General features: G+C 37.0%; 1 protein-coding gene across 3 annotated transcripts in view; it reads right to left on the bottom strand.

Annotated features, from left to right (window-relative positions):
- Positions 1–1,511: 1,511 nt before the first annotated feature.
- srgap1a (SLIT-ROBO Rho GTPase activating protein 1a) overlaps positions 1,512–21,802 on the bottom strand; it is a 153,584-nt gene continuing 133,293 nt past the window's right edge. For all 3 annotated transcript variants that reach the window (XM_052152262.1, XM_052152265.1, XM_052152266.1), the window contains 4 exons: positions 17,190–17,370; positions 13,824–13,961; positions 7,773–8,148; positions 1,512–6,072 (listed from right to left, as the gene is read on the bottom strand). In XM_052152262.1, the coding sequence (XP_052008222.1) occupies positions 5,686–6,072; positions 7,773–8,148; positions 13,824–13,961; positions 17,190–17,370 (1,082 nt within the window). In that variant the 3' untranslated portion in view covers positions 1,512–5,685. The remainder of the gene's footprint in view (positions 6,073–7,772; positions 8,149–13,823; positions 13,962–17,189; positions 17,371–21,802) is intronic.

Here is a 21,802-nt window from a genome sequence, read left to right as displayed (position 1 = left end):
TGAGGTATTTAAACAGAAACGAAAGCGAAACTGATGCTGCACTCGAGCGCCACCTGGCGTTTATGGTTTGATACAGATCTCTAACTAAATACTTCACGGTTACCATCATTTCTTGCAAGATATGAGTTACTACAGTTACTGTTACTACTGTAAAATTATAATAAACTTATATGGGACCTTCTTCCACGTGTGTAAGAAGCCTTCACAATATATATACTGTGTAGCAGTATATATATAGCAAGAAAAAGTATGTGAACCATTTAGAATTACCTGCATTTATGTATACATTTGTCTTAATCTGGTTTGATCTTCATCTAAGTTACAATAATGAACAAACACAATCTTTTGTTTTTCTTTTTTGTTTTAAAATTCTTTGTGCTTTATTTTTTACATACCTTTTATCATCTTTTGATAACACTGCAATTCTATCAGTTCAAGTCATTTTTTTATGATTAAAATGTTTTATTGATTCATCTATTAAACAAAGAAAAGCTAAACATATCCAAACAGAATCAATATTTAACCCCCACTATTACCCCCACCACCCCCAACAACACCCCAGTGGTCACATGATTATAGACACAAACAAAAAACAAAACAAACAAAAAAATTATTATCCACTACACTTCTCTACACTGCCCTCCCCGAGAGCCCTCCAAAAACGGAAGATATTTTCCCCATTTCCCCTCAAACAAGTCTAAATTCCCCAGTCTTCTGGATGACCACTCCTAAAAAGCTGCCACCCTGTCCATCTGCAAGCACTACTCCTGAAATGGTAGCGCTCCAGCCAACTTCCATCCCCTTAAAACTATCTGTCTGGTGGACTTAATGCTAGTTAGGACCCAGATTTTTTATGTGCTACATCTGGGACAAAATAAAATGAGTGCCCAATACCCCACACATAAAACTCTGAATCTTCAACAAATTCTTGAATCTTAACACACCCCCAAAAGACATGGTTTTACGTGTTGTGGTTTAACACCATTTGAAATATCAAAAATATATTCACAATTTTGCATCTTAACTGTCTTGGCATGATGTTGCCCAAGTTTGGTGTCACATAAATCCCCTAGGAGGTGTATTTCAAATTCCAGAGCATGTGTTTTTCAAACAATGCAACATGGCAGACTTCCTGTGACTATGAGGGTGAAAGTTGTCCATCTTGACTGTAGGTGAAACAGAATGTGCTACAGAGCTTCCCAAAAATTCAGTTTTCAAGGGGCCTGCAGAGAGCCCCCCCCCCCGACCCAAGTGAACCTTTCCGAGCTCTAATGGCCGACGATTCTGATGTTTGTGCACATTTTCACATGTTTTTTTAGCATGTTAAGGGACCCAAAAGCCCCTGAAACCTTGAAAAGAACAATTTTAACAGTAATCCTTAGGAAAACAATAGGACCTCCACACTTACATTGCATGAGCTGTAATAAAAGTATAGCCTCTTATAAACATTACATTTAAAATCTTGCATAGCTTGTAGATGGAGATACAAGACCAATACACAGTAGACTTGCCAAACTATGTTTTTTATTAGAAAGGAGCAATCCTCCAAAGAGCTCTACAACTTTTTAGGATGTCACATGCCAAATATACAGACATAAAAGTGCCATCACAACGGATAAGCAGTATCTTTACTTGACAATTCATACAACTTAATTAACAGAACCATGTTAGTAATAATTTATTTACTGTAATCCCAACTGGGTACACTGGATCTGAAATAAGAATGCCACAACACAGAGGACGTTTGTATGAAGTTTCTCTAAAATAGTTTAAAGGCACTTCACAAGTACATAGTACAGAGATATTCATGACAACACCGTTATAACAGCTATTAAGTACAGAGATTCGCTACTGTTCTTAGATTTGCAGGGAGAACACTATTTCTTAAGGCTTATCAATGTAATGTACTCTTTAAAAAAAAGAAAGAAATGGAATTGTAATATTGCTCAGTAAAAATTGGTAAACAAAAGGCTTTTTTTATATGCTCATCAACCTTATAATTAAATGTTAAAAACAGGCATTGCTTTTATTTTCCTTGAAGTTAGATACAGTTTGTTCCCTTGGTTCAGTACTGGACAATGGACCATTCTGTATAGTCATCCAAAAACAATTCAGAACATATTCTACCTAAATATGAGTACATTTATTTATAATTATCAATTAATATAGTACAAGCACACACACATTATAAGCTATTGTGTTGTCAAACTGTCATAATAATATAAACACACTTGTACGATTAATCATTAATGTCAGAAATGGATGCATTATTGTCGGATTGAAATACTATAAATGAAATCCCATTACAGCTTTTGTGATTTTGGCTTTTTATCTGGTTGGAGTTAAATCACTGGCCTTTTGTGAGTGCAAATGCTTCGTCTTTGGGTATCTTGCAGTGAACGGTGACTGAGGCTAACATTCTTCCTAAGATCTGTTTTCCACAGAAGAGAGAAAATCAAACTTGTTAAGAACAACATCAGGGTGAGTAAACATTTTATTTATTTTTGGGTGAACTATTCCTTTAATATGGGTGAGGTGCTGTAAGTGACATTATTAAAAAGGATTAATGGGAGATAACAAGAAAATCAGTACTATTCCATTAAAGTACTGCAGTAACAGTCTCTAAGTCCATGGTTATCGGCATCATTCCCTTGTTTGGTGAAACAACAAGAACTACTGCCTTAAATCTTCTTTAGAAAGTTTCTAGAAAAGTACTTGCATATCACAACTACAAGGATTATCATTCATGCTTTATAGGATAGAGCCAAGCCGAGCATTTAGACAGCCAAGCAGACCAGGAAAGTTTCTTCTAGCCTATCCGTATCGCACTCTAAGCAGCACTTGTAGAAGAACTTTATGTTTTATGTCAGTTAGACTTAACTATTCACAAAAATATTTGCCCCCACTATGATTTCTTCTGTTTTTGTGTATATCTCATACTAAATGTTTTTAAAAATTCAAACAAAATCTCATATAAAAAAGGCCATCTGGTTAAACAAAATACATTTTTTTAAATGTTAATGTTATTTATTGAAGCAAAAAAGTTATCCAATACCAACTGGGCCTGTGTGAAAAAGTATTTGCCCTCTTAGTTACTAAATACCCAAATCTATGAAACTCCATTCATAATGGGGTTCAGCTGAACTAGACACACACAGGCTTGATTACTGCCAACCCTGTTCAATCAAATCAACACATAAATAGAACTTTTTTAGCAGCAGGAAGCACACTATGCCGAGGTCAAAAGAAATACCAGAAATGGTGAGGAAAAAGTTGATTTAAATACATCAGTCTGGGAAGGGTTACAAAGCTATTTCAAAGGCTCTGGGACTCCAAAGAACCAGAGTAAGAGCCATTCTATCCAAATAGAGAAAACGACACAGTATTGAACCTTCCCAGAAGTGGCCGACCTTCCAAAATTCCTCCAAGAGCACAACAACGACTTATCCAGGAAGTCACAAAAAAGTCAAGGACAACATCCAAGGAACTGCAGGCCTCTCTAGCATCAATAAAGTTCATGACTCCACTATCAGAAAGTCACTGGACAAAAATAGCATCCATGTATGAATGGTGAGATGAAAACCACTGCTAACCTAGAAAAACAATAAGGCTTGTCTGGATTTTGCCAAAACACACTTTGATGATCCTCAAAGCTTTTGGGAGAATGATCTGAGGACTGATGAGTCGAAAGTGGAACTGTTTAGAAGACTTGGGTACCCATTACATCTGTCATAAATCAAACACAGAATTCCACAAAAAGAACATCATACCTATGGTCAAGCATGGTGGTGGTAGTGTGATTGTGTGGGGATGTTTTGCTGCTTCAGGGCCAGGGCGACTTGCAGTAATTGAGGGAAACATGAATACTGCTCTCTACCAGAATATTCTAAAGGAGAACTTCATCAGTCCATGAGTTGAAGCTCAAGCACAACTGGAATATGCAGCAAGACAATGAACCAAAGCATAGGAGTAAGTCTATCTCTGAATGGCTCAAAAGTAGTAACATTTTTGGAGTGGCCTAGTCAAAGTCCTGAATTGAACCCGATTGAGATGTGGTGGCAGAACCTTAAACAGGCAGTTCATGCTCAAAAACCCACCAATGTGGCTGAACTAAAGAAGATCTGCAAAGAAGAATGGGCCAAAATTCCACCACAGCATTGAGAGTCTGACCTCCAGTTATCGCAAGCGTTTGCTTGCAGTTGTTGCCGCTAAAGTTGGCACAATCGGCTATTAAGTTTAAGGGGGCATTTCGTTTTTCATATGAGTGACATAGGTGTTGGATAGATTTTTTGCTTCAATTAAAAAAAAATTATATATTTTAAAACTGTATTTTGTGTTTACTCAGGTTGCCTTTGTTTTATGTAATATCATGTTTGAGATCTAAAACAATTTAGTATGCAAAATAAACAAAAACAGAAGAAATCAGGATGGGGCAGATTATTTTCCACAGCACTGTACATCTAACCAAGCAGACAGATCCTAAAAAAAATATAGAAAGAAAACATTGCCTCTAGTGAGCACCTCTTTGATCTGGGACAATGTAATGTAAATAAGAAAAAAGTTTTAGTGGATGTACATGTGTATATACAATATATATCTTTCTAAATAAGAACATTTGTGAAGTACTTATAACCATTCAACTGGGAAAATGGTTGTTCAACATGTTCAATGAAGATGTGGTGTATGCAAACTCACTGGGAACATATTCAAATATTATTATCAAAAAATATAATATTCAAAGTAAAGCCTTGCTGATGCAACTTAGGAGTTGACAACTTCCAACTGCCTCCAACAGCCAATCAGAATGGGCATCAGATGTAACATTACATGCCCTAATGTGGCAGTGAGGTTTCCAATGTCAACATTCCACTCACTCCAAAAAGTCAAAAAGCCAACCAGGCAGGTCCAACTATACAAACACTCTGAGATGTAAAGACTACATTTCCTGTAAGCTGTAAACACACAAAGAAACCAAAGACCCCGCTTAGTTTCTGTATTATTCACATTTAGCAGTCTGGATGTAAACTACTGGTGTAAAAAGTCACCCTAACCACACAGGAAGCCAAAATGAATTGTTGCTTTCTTTAGTATCAATGTTTGAATTTCTTAATCTATTCACAGAGGGAAATAAGGTGTTGTACCTGCAAGCAAACAGTATATTTTAGGTATCTTGCTCTGCAAGATCTAAGAATGTCCCTTTGTTTTATTAAAGTGACAAGTTACACCTACACGCAAGAGAAAGTATAACCCTCTAAAATAGTAAACACCTGTTTAAAGGGATAACTCACACAAAAATGGAAAAGGTTAGTAAGTCATACACAACTGGGATGGCATGAGGGGAGTAAATGATGAGAGAACGTTCATTTTTGGGTGAACTATCTCTTTAATTCACCCTATAACGTTAACGATTCACACATGTTCAAAGCCCAGCTAGTGAGCTTGGTAATGCTGATCACAGTAACAAAGTATCAAGAGACTTATTACTACATCTGTATTAAACCTACAGTTCATTTGCTTTAGTCCATTCCTCTCAAAAGCAAATGAAATGATGGAGAGGACATTGATGCCACAGAGCAACATGAAGAACCACAAATGGAAGCCAAACTATAACTCTAGCTCCTATTGCAGTGGTCTCTATCTTACGTTGTCCCTCAACTGTTGTGTCCTCTCTGTCCCTGAATGAGGTCACATGGTGCAGGATTTGTCTAGTGGATCCTGTGGAGGGGGCACCGGATGCTGTGCTGCTCCCATCTTGGGTATGGTCACGATGGGCTTTGGCCGCAGAGCGGGGGGCTTGAGCTGCACCCCCATGCGTGGAGCCACTGCGGGCTTGAAGGTGCTCATGGTGTCGCTGGATGAACTCGTGCTACGCCGCATGGGCGGCTCGGTGGCGGCAGGCCGCAGCAGGAGACCGTGCAGTTGGCTGAGGGACTCGGTGGAGCTGGCCGGAGTGGGAACATTCTTCATCTGCTCCAGGGTGTCCAGCACCACGTCAGGGGCATGTTTGGCAGAACTCTGCCTTTCTAGCTCCTTCAGCTCATTCAGAGCAGTGTTCATCGTCTCCTCGATGTCCTACAGTAGAGAGAGAGAGACAGTTAGAGAGAGACAAGGGATGGGGAATGGTAATACAGAATATGATGATTATAAAGTATGGTATTTTGACAGTACAAAGGTGACAGAAATGATGGGGTGACACTGACTGGATTCAAACCTGCATCTCCCACATGAGCACCCAGGCCCAAAATGTATGGATTACATTAACTGCTGAGCCACGGGCCAGTACTGAATGTGTGAGTTTGATTTTGAGTGAAATATTATTTGACTGAGCTCAGCGATACTACTGTTGGACTTGCACAAGCTAGTCATATTTGTAGATGCTACTACTTAACTACTTTATCTAACCAGTTTCTACAAAGCCACTGAAACCAATATAACTGCACAGATTGAGGCCGAATAATAATAATAATATTTATCATACCTCAGTGCATGACACACAAGTTTAACTTGACAAGTACACTCCATGCACTCCATGCAAAGACCATCGTTATATCAATAATGGCAAATTTACTAACAGATTTTGTGAAACGGTTAGATTGTTAGTAATGAACAAAGCTAATATTTAACCTTCTGGGATCCTATCATCATAACCAGTACATAATCATACATTAAATAGTAACTCTGACTTTTCCAATATCCAAAATGTTTGAGGTTTTGGCAATTGAAAAGTTCACTCTTTGGTTTTTCAAAATGTCTGACATCAAACATTTTTTTTAAAGAGGAACAATAGGTGTACAATCAACTAGGCATACTATTAATTTTAATTATCAGAGTATTTTTTTTATTTATTTTTGGAATAGAGACATCAATATTATAAATGTCCTCTGTATATTTAGCATAAAGAAAATGAAGCCCTCATTGAGGACCATTCAGTTTTTATATTTATTTTTAGTACACCTAAGCACATTTAACCCCCCAATTTTCATTACCATAATGCATCTGTAAAAAAGGAAAACTTTTAATAGAAAAAGTTTTACTTTTACTATTACCATTTTTACCAATGAGAAAATCATAATGAGGTAAAATGTGGGAAAATAATGTCACAATGTAAAAAAGCTCTATAAATAGGCTTCATTTTGTATGTGTAAACTATAATTTCTTATTTATTTCTTTTGGTTCTGTAGTCAAATTGGACGGGGACATTTTCTTGGTAGGTTTTGTGAGAATCGCCCCCCAAAAATAACATTATTTGAATGAAATATGACATTTTGTCACAACACTTTGCCAAGCACCTACTCTCATTATTAGAATTTGTTTTGTATTGCAAGATGCCACCAAAAAATTTCAAGAATTTAAGGAGGTTGGGAATACTTAAATTTGTCCATGTTTAGAAAAATGTGTAAACTATAATTACTAAAATACAGAAATAGTATAATAACGAAAAAAACTTTTTTACTGGGTTCCAGGAGGAGAAGTGGCACAATACTTGAAATACAGTATTATGGGGGACGCAATAAATGTTCTGAAACCACTGGTGATTATTTACACATGCATAGCGCGTGGATAGTTAGTCTAACGTTAACCTATTAATGTCGTTCTTTGTTCCAAAACTAGGCCTTCATTAAATCTGACAGTGTGTGTATGTGTGTGTGATTAAGTGTGTTGTGTACAGATTCGCATTATTCATTAGTAACAGGAGGCAGTAACTGACTATGTTACAGGGCTGGGCCTGCTGCGCATGGTGTGAGGGGCGTCGTCGCTCGCCTCCCGCTGACCTGTGCGATGCTCTCTGCATCCAGACTCTTGCCGTGAGGCTCGGTGAAGCTTGTGTACTGGCCTGAAGATGTGGACCTGCGTATGGGCGGGCTTTCTATCTTCTTTATGGACTCGTGGCGGCTGATGTTGGTCAGGCTGCCGTGGCCCATCCGTCTGCGTCTCTCGGGACTGTCCATGGGCATGTGTCCTCTTCCCCTCAGCATGTCCCGCGGGCTGTAGTGACCCATCACTTTGGAGCCCAAGTCTGGTGTCCCGTGACTACCGTGGCTGCTGTGGTTATTGTGGTGGCACTGAGAGGGGTGGACCATGCAGTGAGCGTCAGAGGGCCGGGCTGGAGGCCGGCGGGTTGGGGGGTCACTCCTCTTCCTGTGTCGGCTAAACAAAGAGAAAATATATGAAGAAAAATATAGATTTATATTCAAAATAGATTTGCATGTCCTGAAGGATATACAAGTGTTTGGAAGGCAGTAAAAAATGGTGTTAGACACTGTTTGGGATGCAGACACACTCACTCAGTTCAGTCAAGACTAAAGACTCATATATTTAACCAGGCGTACACCTAATTTATCCTTCAACTCACAATTAGTCTGCTTTAGTTAGGTCTGCCAGAATGAGAAACATCCATCATGATCTATAACTCTGCAAAAATTTAATGGCATCTAAACCCTTTGACTTCAGAGGATGAAGTGATGCCAACTCCAACTGTAAGACATGGGATACTTCATATGCCACTGCCTGAACCTTGGATTTAGGATGGACAACACCGAACCTCACCGAAATGCCCTGCAGGTTGAACTGCGATCCACCTCATAATTTTTCTCTAACTGCATCACCTCGGTCTAATGATGGAATGCACTCTTAAAATGGAATACACAGACTATTATTTAATTACCAACAAAATCCTTCAGCAGCCAACTAACTAAGGACAATGCATCAATGTGAACTTCTGCAGTTAATCCAGGATGGACTTCAAAAGACATTGGACATAAATCTTAAAGTAAAAAAATATTTTTTATATAAAACAAAAAAAACAAAAACAAAAGGACCTTTGCTGCTTACTTAATTTTAATTTTAAACTTAAATTTTAAACCATGATTTGAACTGCACATAAATAACTAATATTGGCATTATATTCATGTTATAAGAGGGAAACTGGCCCCCACAGTGAGTCTGGTTTCTCCCAACGTTATTTTTCTCCCATTAAACAACATCTTATGGAGTTTTGTGTTCCTTGCCACAGTCGCCTTCGGCTTGCTCACTGGGGTTCTAAATACATTATTATTTAATTTCTATACACAATTTACAATCATATTTAATCAAACTACACAATGATCACTCTAAGACTTTATAGATATTACAGTTTGCATTTATTTTGTTATGTAATGCATGATTTCCTGTAAAGCTGCTTTGAAACGATGTGTGTTGTGAAAAGCGCAACACAAATAAAAATGTCTTGACTTAAAGTTTTATGTAAGCTGTGTAAATTAAATGCACAAAAGACTCCTGAAAGGAGATGTAAGTTTTTCGATGTTAAACTACTTACTCCTTTCCTGACTTAATATGCAGAGACATATTTAAATGTGTATTTTTTTGAAGTATGTCGAAGTGTCTTACACTGACATCTTATGACCTGATTGCTGCATTATTCAAACACAGTAGTTTTCGGTTACCAATGCCATTGTAGAAATTCACTTGACTAATGGCAGACAAAGGGGGTGTTTTCATATTTGAAATGAAACAATCAGTCACCATTAGTGCAATTCTATTTAGCAACATAGTGCTGCAGAAATAACACAGTTTGCCTAAAATGTGCATTTGTCATGATACTTTTCTGTGCCCTATTTGCAGAATAAAGATGGTTATAGATGCTTAAAAAGATCAATTCTGTATGAAAATATCCCAATACCATCATTGCTGTTGGTTAGATTTTGAATAACAAACATTTGTTAAAAGTTTAATCTTGAATTTTGTATGTACTAAAAGTATAATGCTTATAAAAACAGATAGAAACGGATTCAAAATTACAATCTACAAAACAAAGTTTGAATGGAAACTTTCTGATGGGCAGTTTAATGTCATTTCAAAAAGATGTGGAGAGTACAATGACGAGAAAGAGGAATTTAAATACATTCCTCATTTTCCAAATACTGTGGTTACATATTTTTAAAATAATTGAATCAAAAACCACAATGGTGAAAGCTTTTTCTGGTCTTCTAATGCATATTTAAGTGTATAATAAGTCTATTTACATACCTGAGGTGTTTAGAGATTAAAAAAACCACCTGCCTTTTAATCTGTCCGCCTCCACAACACTCACCATTTTGAATAATGTTAGCTCAATGCTACGTGGTGGACACGGTTTATACTCACATGGGTACATGCTGCTAGCATCACACGCTGCATCTGGCAACATCAAGCATGTGTGATTTTACCACAATCCTTCAGCGCTAATTCATAATTAGCATGAGCGTCAGAAGCATCTCCAGAGTGTCTTTTGTAAGACCTACTCTGCATATTCATGACATATTGCCTGGCAGGAAACAGCTTAGCATGAACAATAACGATGTATTATGACTGCAGATATCACAGTTTTAGACAAATCAAAAGAGCTTCACAGAAAAGATGCCTGGAGTGAGGATTCAAATTGACATTTGGGAAGCAAAGAGGTTGCATAAAGCTAAAATATCAAGATATCTCAATAAAAAATAAATAAATGACTTGACCATATAAGGTTCAATGCTTAAAGGAATAGTTCACCCAATTATGAAAATTCTGACATTATTTTCTCACCCTCACCCAGCTTGACAGGCATTGTCACTTTAAACTGTCATTGTATGGAAAGAGTCATATGGGTTTGGAACTAAATGAGGGTGTGCAAACAATGCCATAATTACAATTTTTGGATGAACTATTCCTTTAAAAGCACAGATGACATCCATATCACAGGTTGTTTTCATTTTCGAGCTAACAGCTTAACTGCTACATCACGTGGTCTCTAATTTCTGTGGGTTGCTACATAACACATAAATTATCTCAATTAGCGAGATCTATCACAGCTGTTCAACCGTGACTCTCTGCTTAATTTGTATTTAATGAGCTCTCATAATGTGCTTATAATCATTTTGACAATCCTTAATGGATAGCAATAAGTAATGAGATGCGAATGCGTACGTTTATATGTTATGTAACTATATCACTAATGTAACTAAGGTGTTGCTTGCGATGATTAAAATTAAAGTAAGAGGAACTGGCTTGAATCTGAGTGCAATTTTATCCAATGTAGAAGTCAAGCAGAAGTTTTTCCAGCAGGGGGCGCACTACACTGTATTAAAATAATGCTGCAATGCAATGATACAATGCTGCAGGAACCACATATATTTTCATGCGGGACATAAAAAATTCTGTCATCATTTATGCTTTTATCTTTTTCTGTGGTACAAAGAAGAGATGTTACTAGGCAACTAAAACTGTCAGTCCCTAACATTCTGCCTAACATCTCCTTTGTGCACTATGGAAGAAAGTAAATCATACGAGTTTGGAACAAGTTTGGAATAAATTATGATAATTTTTAATTTGTGTGAACTTTCCCTTTAATTCTTAGTGTACTTTTATTTCAACTGTGCTGCATGGAGTCTGTTATGGTACTGCAATTATCACACCGTCACTGCTTATTCAGATTTCTGGCAAACTGAAACTTAAAGAGTTTGTGTTTGAGCACCCCACCTCCTATTCTAGAAAAATGCTGACATTTCAAAAGGGATATTTGTCTTTTGGAGACCACTTTAGGATTTGATTGCCATTATTTCATTCAGTTTATAGTGGCAGAGGAAGCCATCCTCTTCCTTGAGGACGTATGTTTGATAAATGTGCTTATGGAGGGTCATGGAGAACATCTAAATAAAGAAAAATGCAATGAAAGATTTAAGAGGCAGGAAACATAGATGTACGTGACAAAGGGATAGAGCATTCCAGGGAAAAAAGGAATACATGACAAATCAACAGAATGAAATATAGAACAGAACAAACACAAGTGTTAAGTAACACAGTAACACAAAAATGTTCAAAGTAGGCCTAAAACAAAACAGGTTCAAAATGAAGGCATGCCCTCAACAGTCATAAGCTACAAACAGCAGGATTTGAGAATGTCCCTCATACTCATAAGAACTTGTATGTGAAGTTTTGTGAGGGTTAGAAAACAGCTAGTTTGTTCTTGCATCCATCTGCAGTTTCTTATGGTGATTTTCACTTGACGTCAAAGTTTGGTTTCTTTTGGATTGTGTGAATGATGCACTCGGGTGTGCACCCATGAATCACCTTGAAAAAGTGGCCTGGGGTACTGTTCATGTGAACTCTGTTACGGTTCACTGCTAATATGAATGCAATCGTCCTAATTTGAAAAAGTGATTGATGGTTAGGGAGTAAAGAATACATGAAACGGTATTATATATTAAAAATCCTAAATATTAGTAGCTGTATTCCACTACAGTTACAATTGAAATAATTGGTAATCAGAATACATTTAAAATGAATAAAGTCGCATACAGAGATTACTTTGTCTGTAGAGAGTAGCTACATCGTGTTTCTACAGCTTAACAAAAAACAGAAACGCTTTGACATATAAAACTTAAATCCAATAAATACATAATTACATGTCTTGTCGATGTTTTGTTCTGCGGTTAGGGTATTAAAATGTATTTATTTTTTTTTACAAGAAATGCTAACCAATATAGCCTTTAACATCATATAAAAAGCAACAAATAACATATTTTCTGCCTAATTTTATGAACATAATCCACACACAATCAGAACAGTATGTCATTGTGTACTTCTGTTGGATTTAGAATTTTGGAGCAGCAAAAATAGTAAACATTACTGTACATTTTCATGTGAACATTTAGCTTTATGCTAAGCTAAAATGCCATTTCTTTCCTTTACATGCATCTTTTCCAGGCACAATTATTTTTTATAATGAATTCAATGAAGAAAATTCTTGTTAGAGCATGACTTTTTTTCTAGTAAAAGCTTTTTTTGTAGAATTTAAAATGTTTAATTCATAATGAGAATTTAAATATGGTTGTGCTGTAAAAATATCTAAAAACCCTTAAAACAAGTCAAATTTACTTGAGTAGCAAAACTGCATTAGATATTTAGGCTTTATCTTCAGAGAATGTATTTTTATAGTAAAGTGTATTTTCTTACTTTATTTACTTGTTTATAGTCAAAACAAGCGAAAGAATCTGCCAGTGCTGAAGATGAAATCCAAAGTATTTAGATTACATTACTGACCTTGAGTAATTTAAAGGAATATGTTACAAGCTACATTTTACAGCAGGTATTCTGTAATCAGTAGTGGAATACATTTAAAAAGTAACTTTCCCAACCCTGATGATGTACATCTTGTGTGTTTGTAGGGTCAAGATCGCAATTATTATAGTATATTAATATATATATGTATATATATATGTATATTCCTCATACCTCCATCAATAACATAACATTCATTAACATAGTGAAGCTGATATATTACTGAGTTGTTGCATAGTTACAGTGGTAAACAGCTACTGCTCGTACTCACGGTGATGAAGCAATCAGTCCATGGTTCAGACCCAAATTATATGAAGTGAACAGAGACCAGTAAACTCTGGTTTGGTCCAAGCAATTAAACCAAGTATGAAGGCACTCCTAATAGTTTTTCTATTGTATGTAAACATTCACTAGATGGACGTGTTTGACCATTGTGACCGTTGAGCTGTTTCTGAATGCAAAAACCTGTCCTGAGTGAATGGCCCCTAAATGGACAATGCATTTTAAAAACGTGTCTGCCAAAGATTTCTGTCGAGTGCATATATACTTATACTGACAATTAAAAAATAATGCAGATGGAATGCAAAGCATGTCCTGTGTGAAAAGCCCCTAACTTCAATGTCATGTTCTCTATCAAATATTACTGTGCTCAAACGGACAAAGAGTCAGCAGGGAGAGCACTAGTATATGTTGTCTTTGATAGTTTTAAGCAAGGGGGATTCTAGGACCTGTAATTGTACACTTACCTACTGATGTATGGATCAGGTAGTCTGCTGTCCATTGGAGATCCTATGTCCCTGCTAGAGAATTTCTCCTCTCCTCCATGTCCACTGCTGGCCTCACTGTCCGCTTTCTGACTCAGAGTGTCAGAGAACGTGTCATCCCTGCCATAAACCAAAAACAAACAGTCATAAATTCCCTTTTAAGTGCAACAACACTTGACAACAGAGATAACAGAAGAGTTCCAAATCCCACAAAAATGCATTCTCACCCTTGTTTACACTTTAAATGCTCATTCATAAAAGAATGTTTTACATTTTTGATTATGGAGTACATCTTTAAAATTTTAGTTCTAGAATTCCTACACTCCTTTTTCAGTGCTGACAGAGGATATCCTGTCTGTTTGTGAGCGGTCCCCCTGCCATCCCCTCTATTCTCTAGCTCTAGCTCATTTTAAGATCTTTTATGAGAGAGAGGGTCTGACACTGCTGGTCTAAGGGCTCTTAAACTCCCTCTCTACACAAGACTGTAAATTCTCTAGCCCCAGCGCCACGATATGAGAACACACATCAGCAGAGGGTCATGATGTATTGACACAAACACACACACACACACACACACACACACACACACACACACACAGTTTGGGCTGGTATGGGCTCCGTTGTTGGAGTCACACAGAACTCTGCCTGATCCATTATTTACCCCTTTATGAGCCATAATCTGTTCAACTGGGAACAAATTGTAATGACAATAAAGGGGTTTATCAGAGGAAGATGGTGCACAGTATAGTGTTACAGGTGTTAGGAATAGATTAGTTGGGGGGCCTGGTTAGCTCAGCAAGTAAAGACGCTGACTACCACACCTGGAGTCGCAAGTTCAAATCCAAGGTGTGCTGAGTGAATCCAGTCAAGCTTCCTAAGCAACCAATTGGCCCGGTTGTTAGGGTGGGTAGGGTCACGTTGGGTTAACCTCCTTGTGGTCACTACAATGCGGTTCTCGCTCTTGGTGGGGCACGTGATGAGTTGTGCGTGGATGCCGCAGAGAATAGCGTGAAGCCTCCACATGTGCTAGGTCTATGCTGTAACGCACTCAACAAGCCACATGATAAGATGCGTGGATTGGCAGTCTCAGACGCGGAGCAAGTCCTCCGGCCACCCAGATTGAGGTCACTATGCCACCACAAGGACCTAAAGCACATTGGGAATTGGGCATGCCAAATTGGGGAGAAAAGGGAAGAAAATCCCCCCCATAAATAGATTAGGTGCTCAGATAGACACCACATTTCCACAATACACACTCAATCCACTGGGGGGCTATGCATTCCTTTGCAATTTCCTGTACTGGAAGGGGAAATGTTAATTTGAGAGAGGACTCTGACCAGGTGGAGGTGGATCCAGGTGACACAATCTGGTAGAGATGCTGCGAATTATGCAGTGAAGCGGATGCGCGTCATTTTTCCTCTCTTCCCCCTTTTGTTCGTTTTATGGACGAATTGTTAATTGCCTATTTTTGGGACTTTATCTTCCTCTTGTTTGAACTAAACCTGACACTTGGGCTTGCCGGGGATACTAAGGTATTAGGAACTACTCCCACATTCACAAACATATATACAGTAGCTTCACACATTTTACATTCACGCTGAGAACTGGCAACATGGACTTTAATGTTAGGATTCCCAGCTAGTCAGCCTTTCTATTTACCCCTAGACAACATGGCCATAGTATTTGTGTGGTAGTTAGTTGGCGAGTTTGTAGCACAACCAACCTCAAGCGATGCCCACTTATAGGAAGGAGATTAATGTGAATGTATGGGTAATGAGATTTTAATGTATGAAGTAATGAAAATAATGGCATTTTAAAGGAATATTCCCTCAAAAAAGTTATAGTGATATAGAATAAAATCAATAGAAAGTTAAAATGCAAAGCACTTAAAGGAATAATTCACCCAAAATTAAAAATTCTGTCAAAATTCACAATAATCGTCATGTCTTTCCGAAAAATATGACTTCTATGAGTTCTAATTACTTTCCCAATGGCTTAAATTTTTGGTTGTTTCTCATCAAAACCCACTGTAAGCCTCCAGAAGACTTGAGCGGTGTCCTAAATGATGCACTGTACACATATACATTATACACTATGCACTCAGCCATGTAGTGTATGAAATTTCAAAGTGGTGTACCATCCCAAATGGCACACTAATAATTTTTTTCTACACAGAGGCATTCACTGTTTTTCAGCGGACGAAAATACACGCAATGTTTTGCCGTTAGCTTTAGCATGTTAGCCAAACTCAGTTCAATACAACTAAAATAATGTACCTATTCACACAGCATTTTTTCACACTGTTTTTTCGGTTCAAGAAGTACATCATCCTCGTAGTACTATTCTTTTTGTTGCATTTTCAGTGTAAACATACTACTTGCACTGCTTACACTACAAAATGCTGTAGAATAGTGCAGAAGTGTGTGGGTTTGGATGCACCTTTGGAATATGACGCATGGACTAAGTTTATGATTCTTTTGGGTCATCTCAAGCTTTAAAATGAGTAACTATCAACTGCCATTTTACTGAAAAGACAGACTGGGACGTTTATTAAAAATTATCCATGTATTCCGCATAAGGAAAAAAGTGATATACGCTTGGAACAACATAAGGTGAGTAACTTACATGAGTAACTTTTTTTTTTTTTTTTTGGGGTGAACTGTTCATTTAATGAAAGTTTATGGGGTACAGCATTTCAAGTGTTTAAAAGCAGAAAAGTGAAGCTGGTATTTTTGTTAAAGCACTTCAAATAAATTATTCTGTACAAATTATTCTAGATCATCCTTTTTAAGGTGGATGAACATCTGGTTATGTGTACGTAGTCCCAACGTAATTCCTGTGGGTGGAGTTTGCTCTATGTTAATAGTGCTTTACGAATAGTAAAATCACATCCTGTTCTGGTAACCTTGCGTGTATTGTGCGAAAATAACCTATTTACTGGCTTTACATGGCCATAACGTGTTAATAACTTTACACCGAGTAGTGTATTTTAATACTTAATGCCTTTTATTGCATCGTTAAGTGAATTACTGTAACAAAAACCTTTGCTCTAAAAAAAAAAAAAAAAAAAGAAATTCTGTGGTAACCAACATTGTACTGTCGACAGAGCTTATATTGCACTTCTGGGACTTTTCCTTAATAAGTCATTTGAAATACTGTAATATTTAATCAATGACTGGTCACATTAAGGCAGCAATAGTGTAACACCCTTGCTTGATTTATATTATATCAGATAAATTGAACCCTCATTATAAAACCAAGCATCCTTGAAATATGAAAAATGTATAATTATGGACAATGGAGATGTTTTGACACTGTAGTATCCAGAACCATTTATCAGATACTCACATGTCCTGCACAACAATGTACTGGTGAGGCACTAGGCCATCTATGCCATTATGTCTGCCCTCCCACCAGTCATCTGACGCTCTCTGGTACAGCAGAAGAGATGCACCCTTTTTAAAAGACAGCTCCCGTGCTGAACGCCCAACGTAGTCAAACTTCGCAATGGCTTCGATGGGCTCCCCCTCTGTACAGGAGAAAAGAATCAGCACAAAAGATTTAAAGGAATATTTCACCTAAAAATTGTATTTCTATAATTTTCTCACCAAGAATGTTAGCTTCAGTCACCATTTACTTTCATTACATCTTTTTTCCCATGCAATTAAAGTAAATGATTCTTGAGGCTAATATTCTGCCTAAAATATCCTTTAGAGTTCCATGCAAGAAAGAAAATAATTTGGGTTTGGAACAACATAACTATGGAAGCCCAGGAGAGCCATTTACAAAAGAATGAAGGAATAAATTATCAATCTATTAATTTGAAAATAAAAATGTGAATAAACCAATTTAAAAATGGACAAAGACACATTTAAATGTGTTTATTTAATTTATGTTTTAAAATGTACACGTTTATCAATAAAATAGCACATTAATAAAATCATTTTTAAATGCACCTTTTAAATGGCGTTTAACAAGCATTTGGCAGTTGATTTTCTTTATCGTTTGACATTTGCCAATCCATACCAGCTGAAGCCCAGGTGTGCCAATTAAAAAAATTATGAAAGAATAAATTCTATATCGATTTTAAAATAAATGTATTAATGGACATAAAACACACATTTAAATGTGCTTACATCTTTTTTTTTTTAAATGTCATTATATTTAACAATAAAATTGTGCATTAATAAATCATATTTATTTCATCTTTAAAATGATAAATGTAGCAATAAATGACTACATTAATAAGTCTTTTAAATGCACTTTAAAAGCACCTTTTAAATTGCATTTTAAAAAGGTATTTGGCAATTGCTTTTCCTCATCCATTTGCCAATGGCTTTTCTATTTGCTTTTCATTTTCTTTCAACATTTTCTTTTCCTCTTCTTTAACCAATTGAGAAAAAAATTCCAGTGGACTGTTGACTCATGAGAGCAACCAATGAACTTTCAATTCAGTTATAAGACACACCCCCCTCTACCACATGCCACTTGAAGAGGATGTAAGACAGTCGGTCACTGGACGATGGTACGAGCAGTTTATATGATATTATTGGATCTGCGCTTAAGAATCAGAAGTTAATGGTGGCTCGTTCACTGTTGTTTTGAAATACTGAACATGGCTCCGCCGTTTGCTGGTTCATTCTGTTGTTTGTTTTTCTCTCTCCCTCGTGTTTCACAGTTGGAGTCGGTGAGCTTAATTGGCATTTCCATTGGAACGCTGAATGCTCCCGGGAGATATCTATTACGGTAATGGGATTCTTACACACTCTACCTGTTTTCCTCTGATTGCACACCCTACTTTATCCCTTGTGTGTTCTCTGTATGTTTGCTGGTTTATTGTTTGCTGTACCTTAACGTTATTCTTCTGTTTAGTGTGAAGTTCCATTCTGTTGGTTTCAGTGGTGTTTGCCCATTAGATCGTCACTGCAAGGTGATCACGCTCAAGGAGGATTCCTTGGATTCTGCTCGCGTGTTGGGAGACTTGTTCTGGGAACCACGCCACAATTCAACGGATTGTTCTGGACCTCCACAGCACAAACTATTCTCGCTGTAGCGCTTTTGTGTAGACTGTTTCATTAAAGACATGTGAGCTTTACCTCTGCTTTTGGGTCCTGTCTTTCCCCAGCGTGATAGGCCCTACCTGAGCGTGCACGGTGATCTGTGTGGAGCTGGTAATCGTAATGCTGTGGTTAGAACCAGCCTCTCATCCTGCGCCCCAACTGAAACACGCAATGGAGGTGAGCAAGGGCAGTGGCTCAAGTCGCTGGAGAAAGTCGATAGACAGAACTTATACTGAAGAATACGCACATCCCCTCTCAGTTATATCACATTCATTAAAAAAACACCTTTATACTAATACTGTTTATACTAATGTTGTGCATTATGAAAGTGTGTCTTTCAAATGAAAGTTAATATATCTTCAAAAAGATGTTTAATGACTGACAGGAGCTATACACAGTAAATACACAATGTACACATTATTTTATCCCATTCCTCTTTTACAATTGTAGTCTGGGCCTTATGGATTTTGAATGAATTTATATTTTACCTTAATCAATTATGTTATAGGCAAAATGTAATGACGCAGATAATGGCAATTAACATGTCAAAGATGTTTGAGGTAAAATGTCCAAGATTTAGGCCAGACATTTTCCGAGAGTAAAAAAAAAGCAATAACCAACAAGTGTTTTACCCTTTCCCTGCTAGAATTGTGTGAAATGAAACAGTCACTTAACATAAATTTTACTGGAAAAAAGACTTTGTGGTTGTGTAAACGAACAATAACACTTTATTAAGCTTCATAAACAGAAACAGTTTAGCAATGTTTCATTGTGTCCCAGTGCTTATGATCGATGATCTCAGTGCACAGGAGGTACAAGTATATTGTTTAATACAAAGAAAGGAAAAAAGTATGATTAATCTTTGCCAAAAAATTAATGCTTCAACGATACCAAACACGGCACAAACCAGAAGCGAGTACAAATGGAGACATGTGAGAGTGATTGAAATGGGGTTTAGCCTGTGCGATTTCACGGCTCCCAAAAGCTTGTAAAATACAAAGAAAAGAAAACATTTTGATGTTTCTTTTAACGTCACAAGTTGAGCACATATGAACGTGCACGAGCACCTGTTTGAAGTTATTTGAAACACAAGGCATGGAAAGTGATGTCAAAAACAGTCAAAAACATCAAACAGCGAACCAGCACAAACATTCATTTTTGCAGCACAAATCAGCACAAACGAATGGTGTAGATTTAGTAATGATTTAATTATATAGGGTGCAAACTTCACGGACGTTACTAAAGCAATTGCTTCTCTGCACTGCCTGACCTTACAGCTATTCACTTGTTTCATTACTGTAAGATGGCTCTCTCTGCCATATTTGTGAACAAAGCCCATATACTGTACCCTCTGTGCACTGTGAGATCATCGATCATAAGCACTGGGACACAATGAAACTTTGCTAAATGGTTTCTGTTTATAAAAGCTTAATAAAGTGTTATCTTTCGTTTACAAAACCATTTTATAAATTTTTTTTCATTTATTCCCCAGTAAAATGTATTTTAAGTGACACATATCCGGACACAGATCACTGTGCACGCTCAGGTAGGGCCCAAAAGAGGTAAAAGTCACATGTCTTTAATGAAATAGTCTACACAAAAGCCCTACAGCGAGGATAGTGCGTTCGTCAGTGTGTGTTGTGGTGGTCCAGAACAATCCGTTGAATTGTGGCGTGGTTCCCAGAACAAGTCTCCCAACACGCGAGCAGAATCCAAGGAATCCTCCTCGAGCGCGATCAACATGCAATGACGATCTAATGGGCAAACACCACTGAAACCAACAGAATGGAACTTCACACTAAACAGAAGAATAACGTTAAGGTACAGCAAACAATAAACCAGCAAACATACAGGGAACACACAAGGGATAAAATAGGGTGTGCAATCAGAGGAAAACAGGTAGAGTGTGTAAGAATCCCATTACCGTAATCGACACCTCCCCGGGAGTGTTCAGCGTTCCCATGGAAATGCCAATTAAGCTCAGACTCCACCTGTGAAACACGAGGGAGAGAGAAAAACAAACAACAGAATGAACCAGCAAACGGCAGGGCCATGACATGGCCGTATTCATGAACGAATCTTACATCCTCTTCAAGTGGCATGTGGTAGAGGGTGTGTGTCTTATAACTGAATTGAAAGTTCATTGGTTGCTCTCACGAGTCAACAGTCCACTGGATTTTTTTTAACTCGATTCTCAATTGGTTAAAGAAGAGGAAAAGAAAATGTTGAAAGAAAATAAAAAGCAAAACGAAAAAGAAAAGTCATTGGCAAATTGATGCGGAAATCAATTGCCAAATACGCATTTAAAAGACTCATTAATGTCCTAATTTATTGCTACATTCAATGAGATTTTAAAGATTAAATAAATATGATTTATTAATGCACAATTGTATTGTTAAATATAATGACATTTTAAAAAAAATATTTAAACACATTTAAATGCGTGTTTTATGTCCATTAATAAATTGATTATTTATTCAAGTTTTTATTTTCAAATTAATCAATTGATAATTTATTCTTTCATTCTTTTTTTAATTGACACATCTGGGCTTCCATACATAACACCCTCACCCAAATTATGCTTGTTAAAACGCCATTTAAAAGGTGCATTTAAAAATGACTTAATAATGTGCTATTTTATTGCTAAATATAAGTACATTTTAAAACAGGATTTAAACACATTTAAATGTGTCTTTTCATGGCCATTTATAAAATTATTTATTCACATGTTTATTTCCAAATTAAAAGATTGATAATTTATTCCTTCATTCTTTTGTAAATGGCACTCCTGGGCTTCCATACATAACACCCTCACCAAAATGATGTCATCAAAGAACAATTTATCATACACCATCATCACTGCCACAAGATTTCCATTGGAGAATTTCTGATCATAACTTT

Source organism: Xyrauchen texanus, chromosome 21 (genome assembly GCF_025860055.1).
Source record: "Xyrauchen texanus isolate HMW12.3.18 chromosome 21, RBS_HiC_50CHRs, whole genome shotgun sequence".
NCBI classification, from domain to species: domain Eukaryota; kingdom Metazoa; phylum Chordata; class Actinopteri; order Cypriniformes; family Catostomidae; genus Xyrauchen; species Xyrauchen texanus.
Note: the sequence above shows the minus strand (reverse complement) of the source record. Positions and strands in the feature narration are given on the sequence as shown.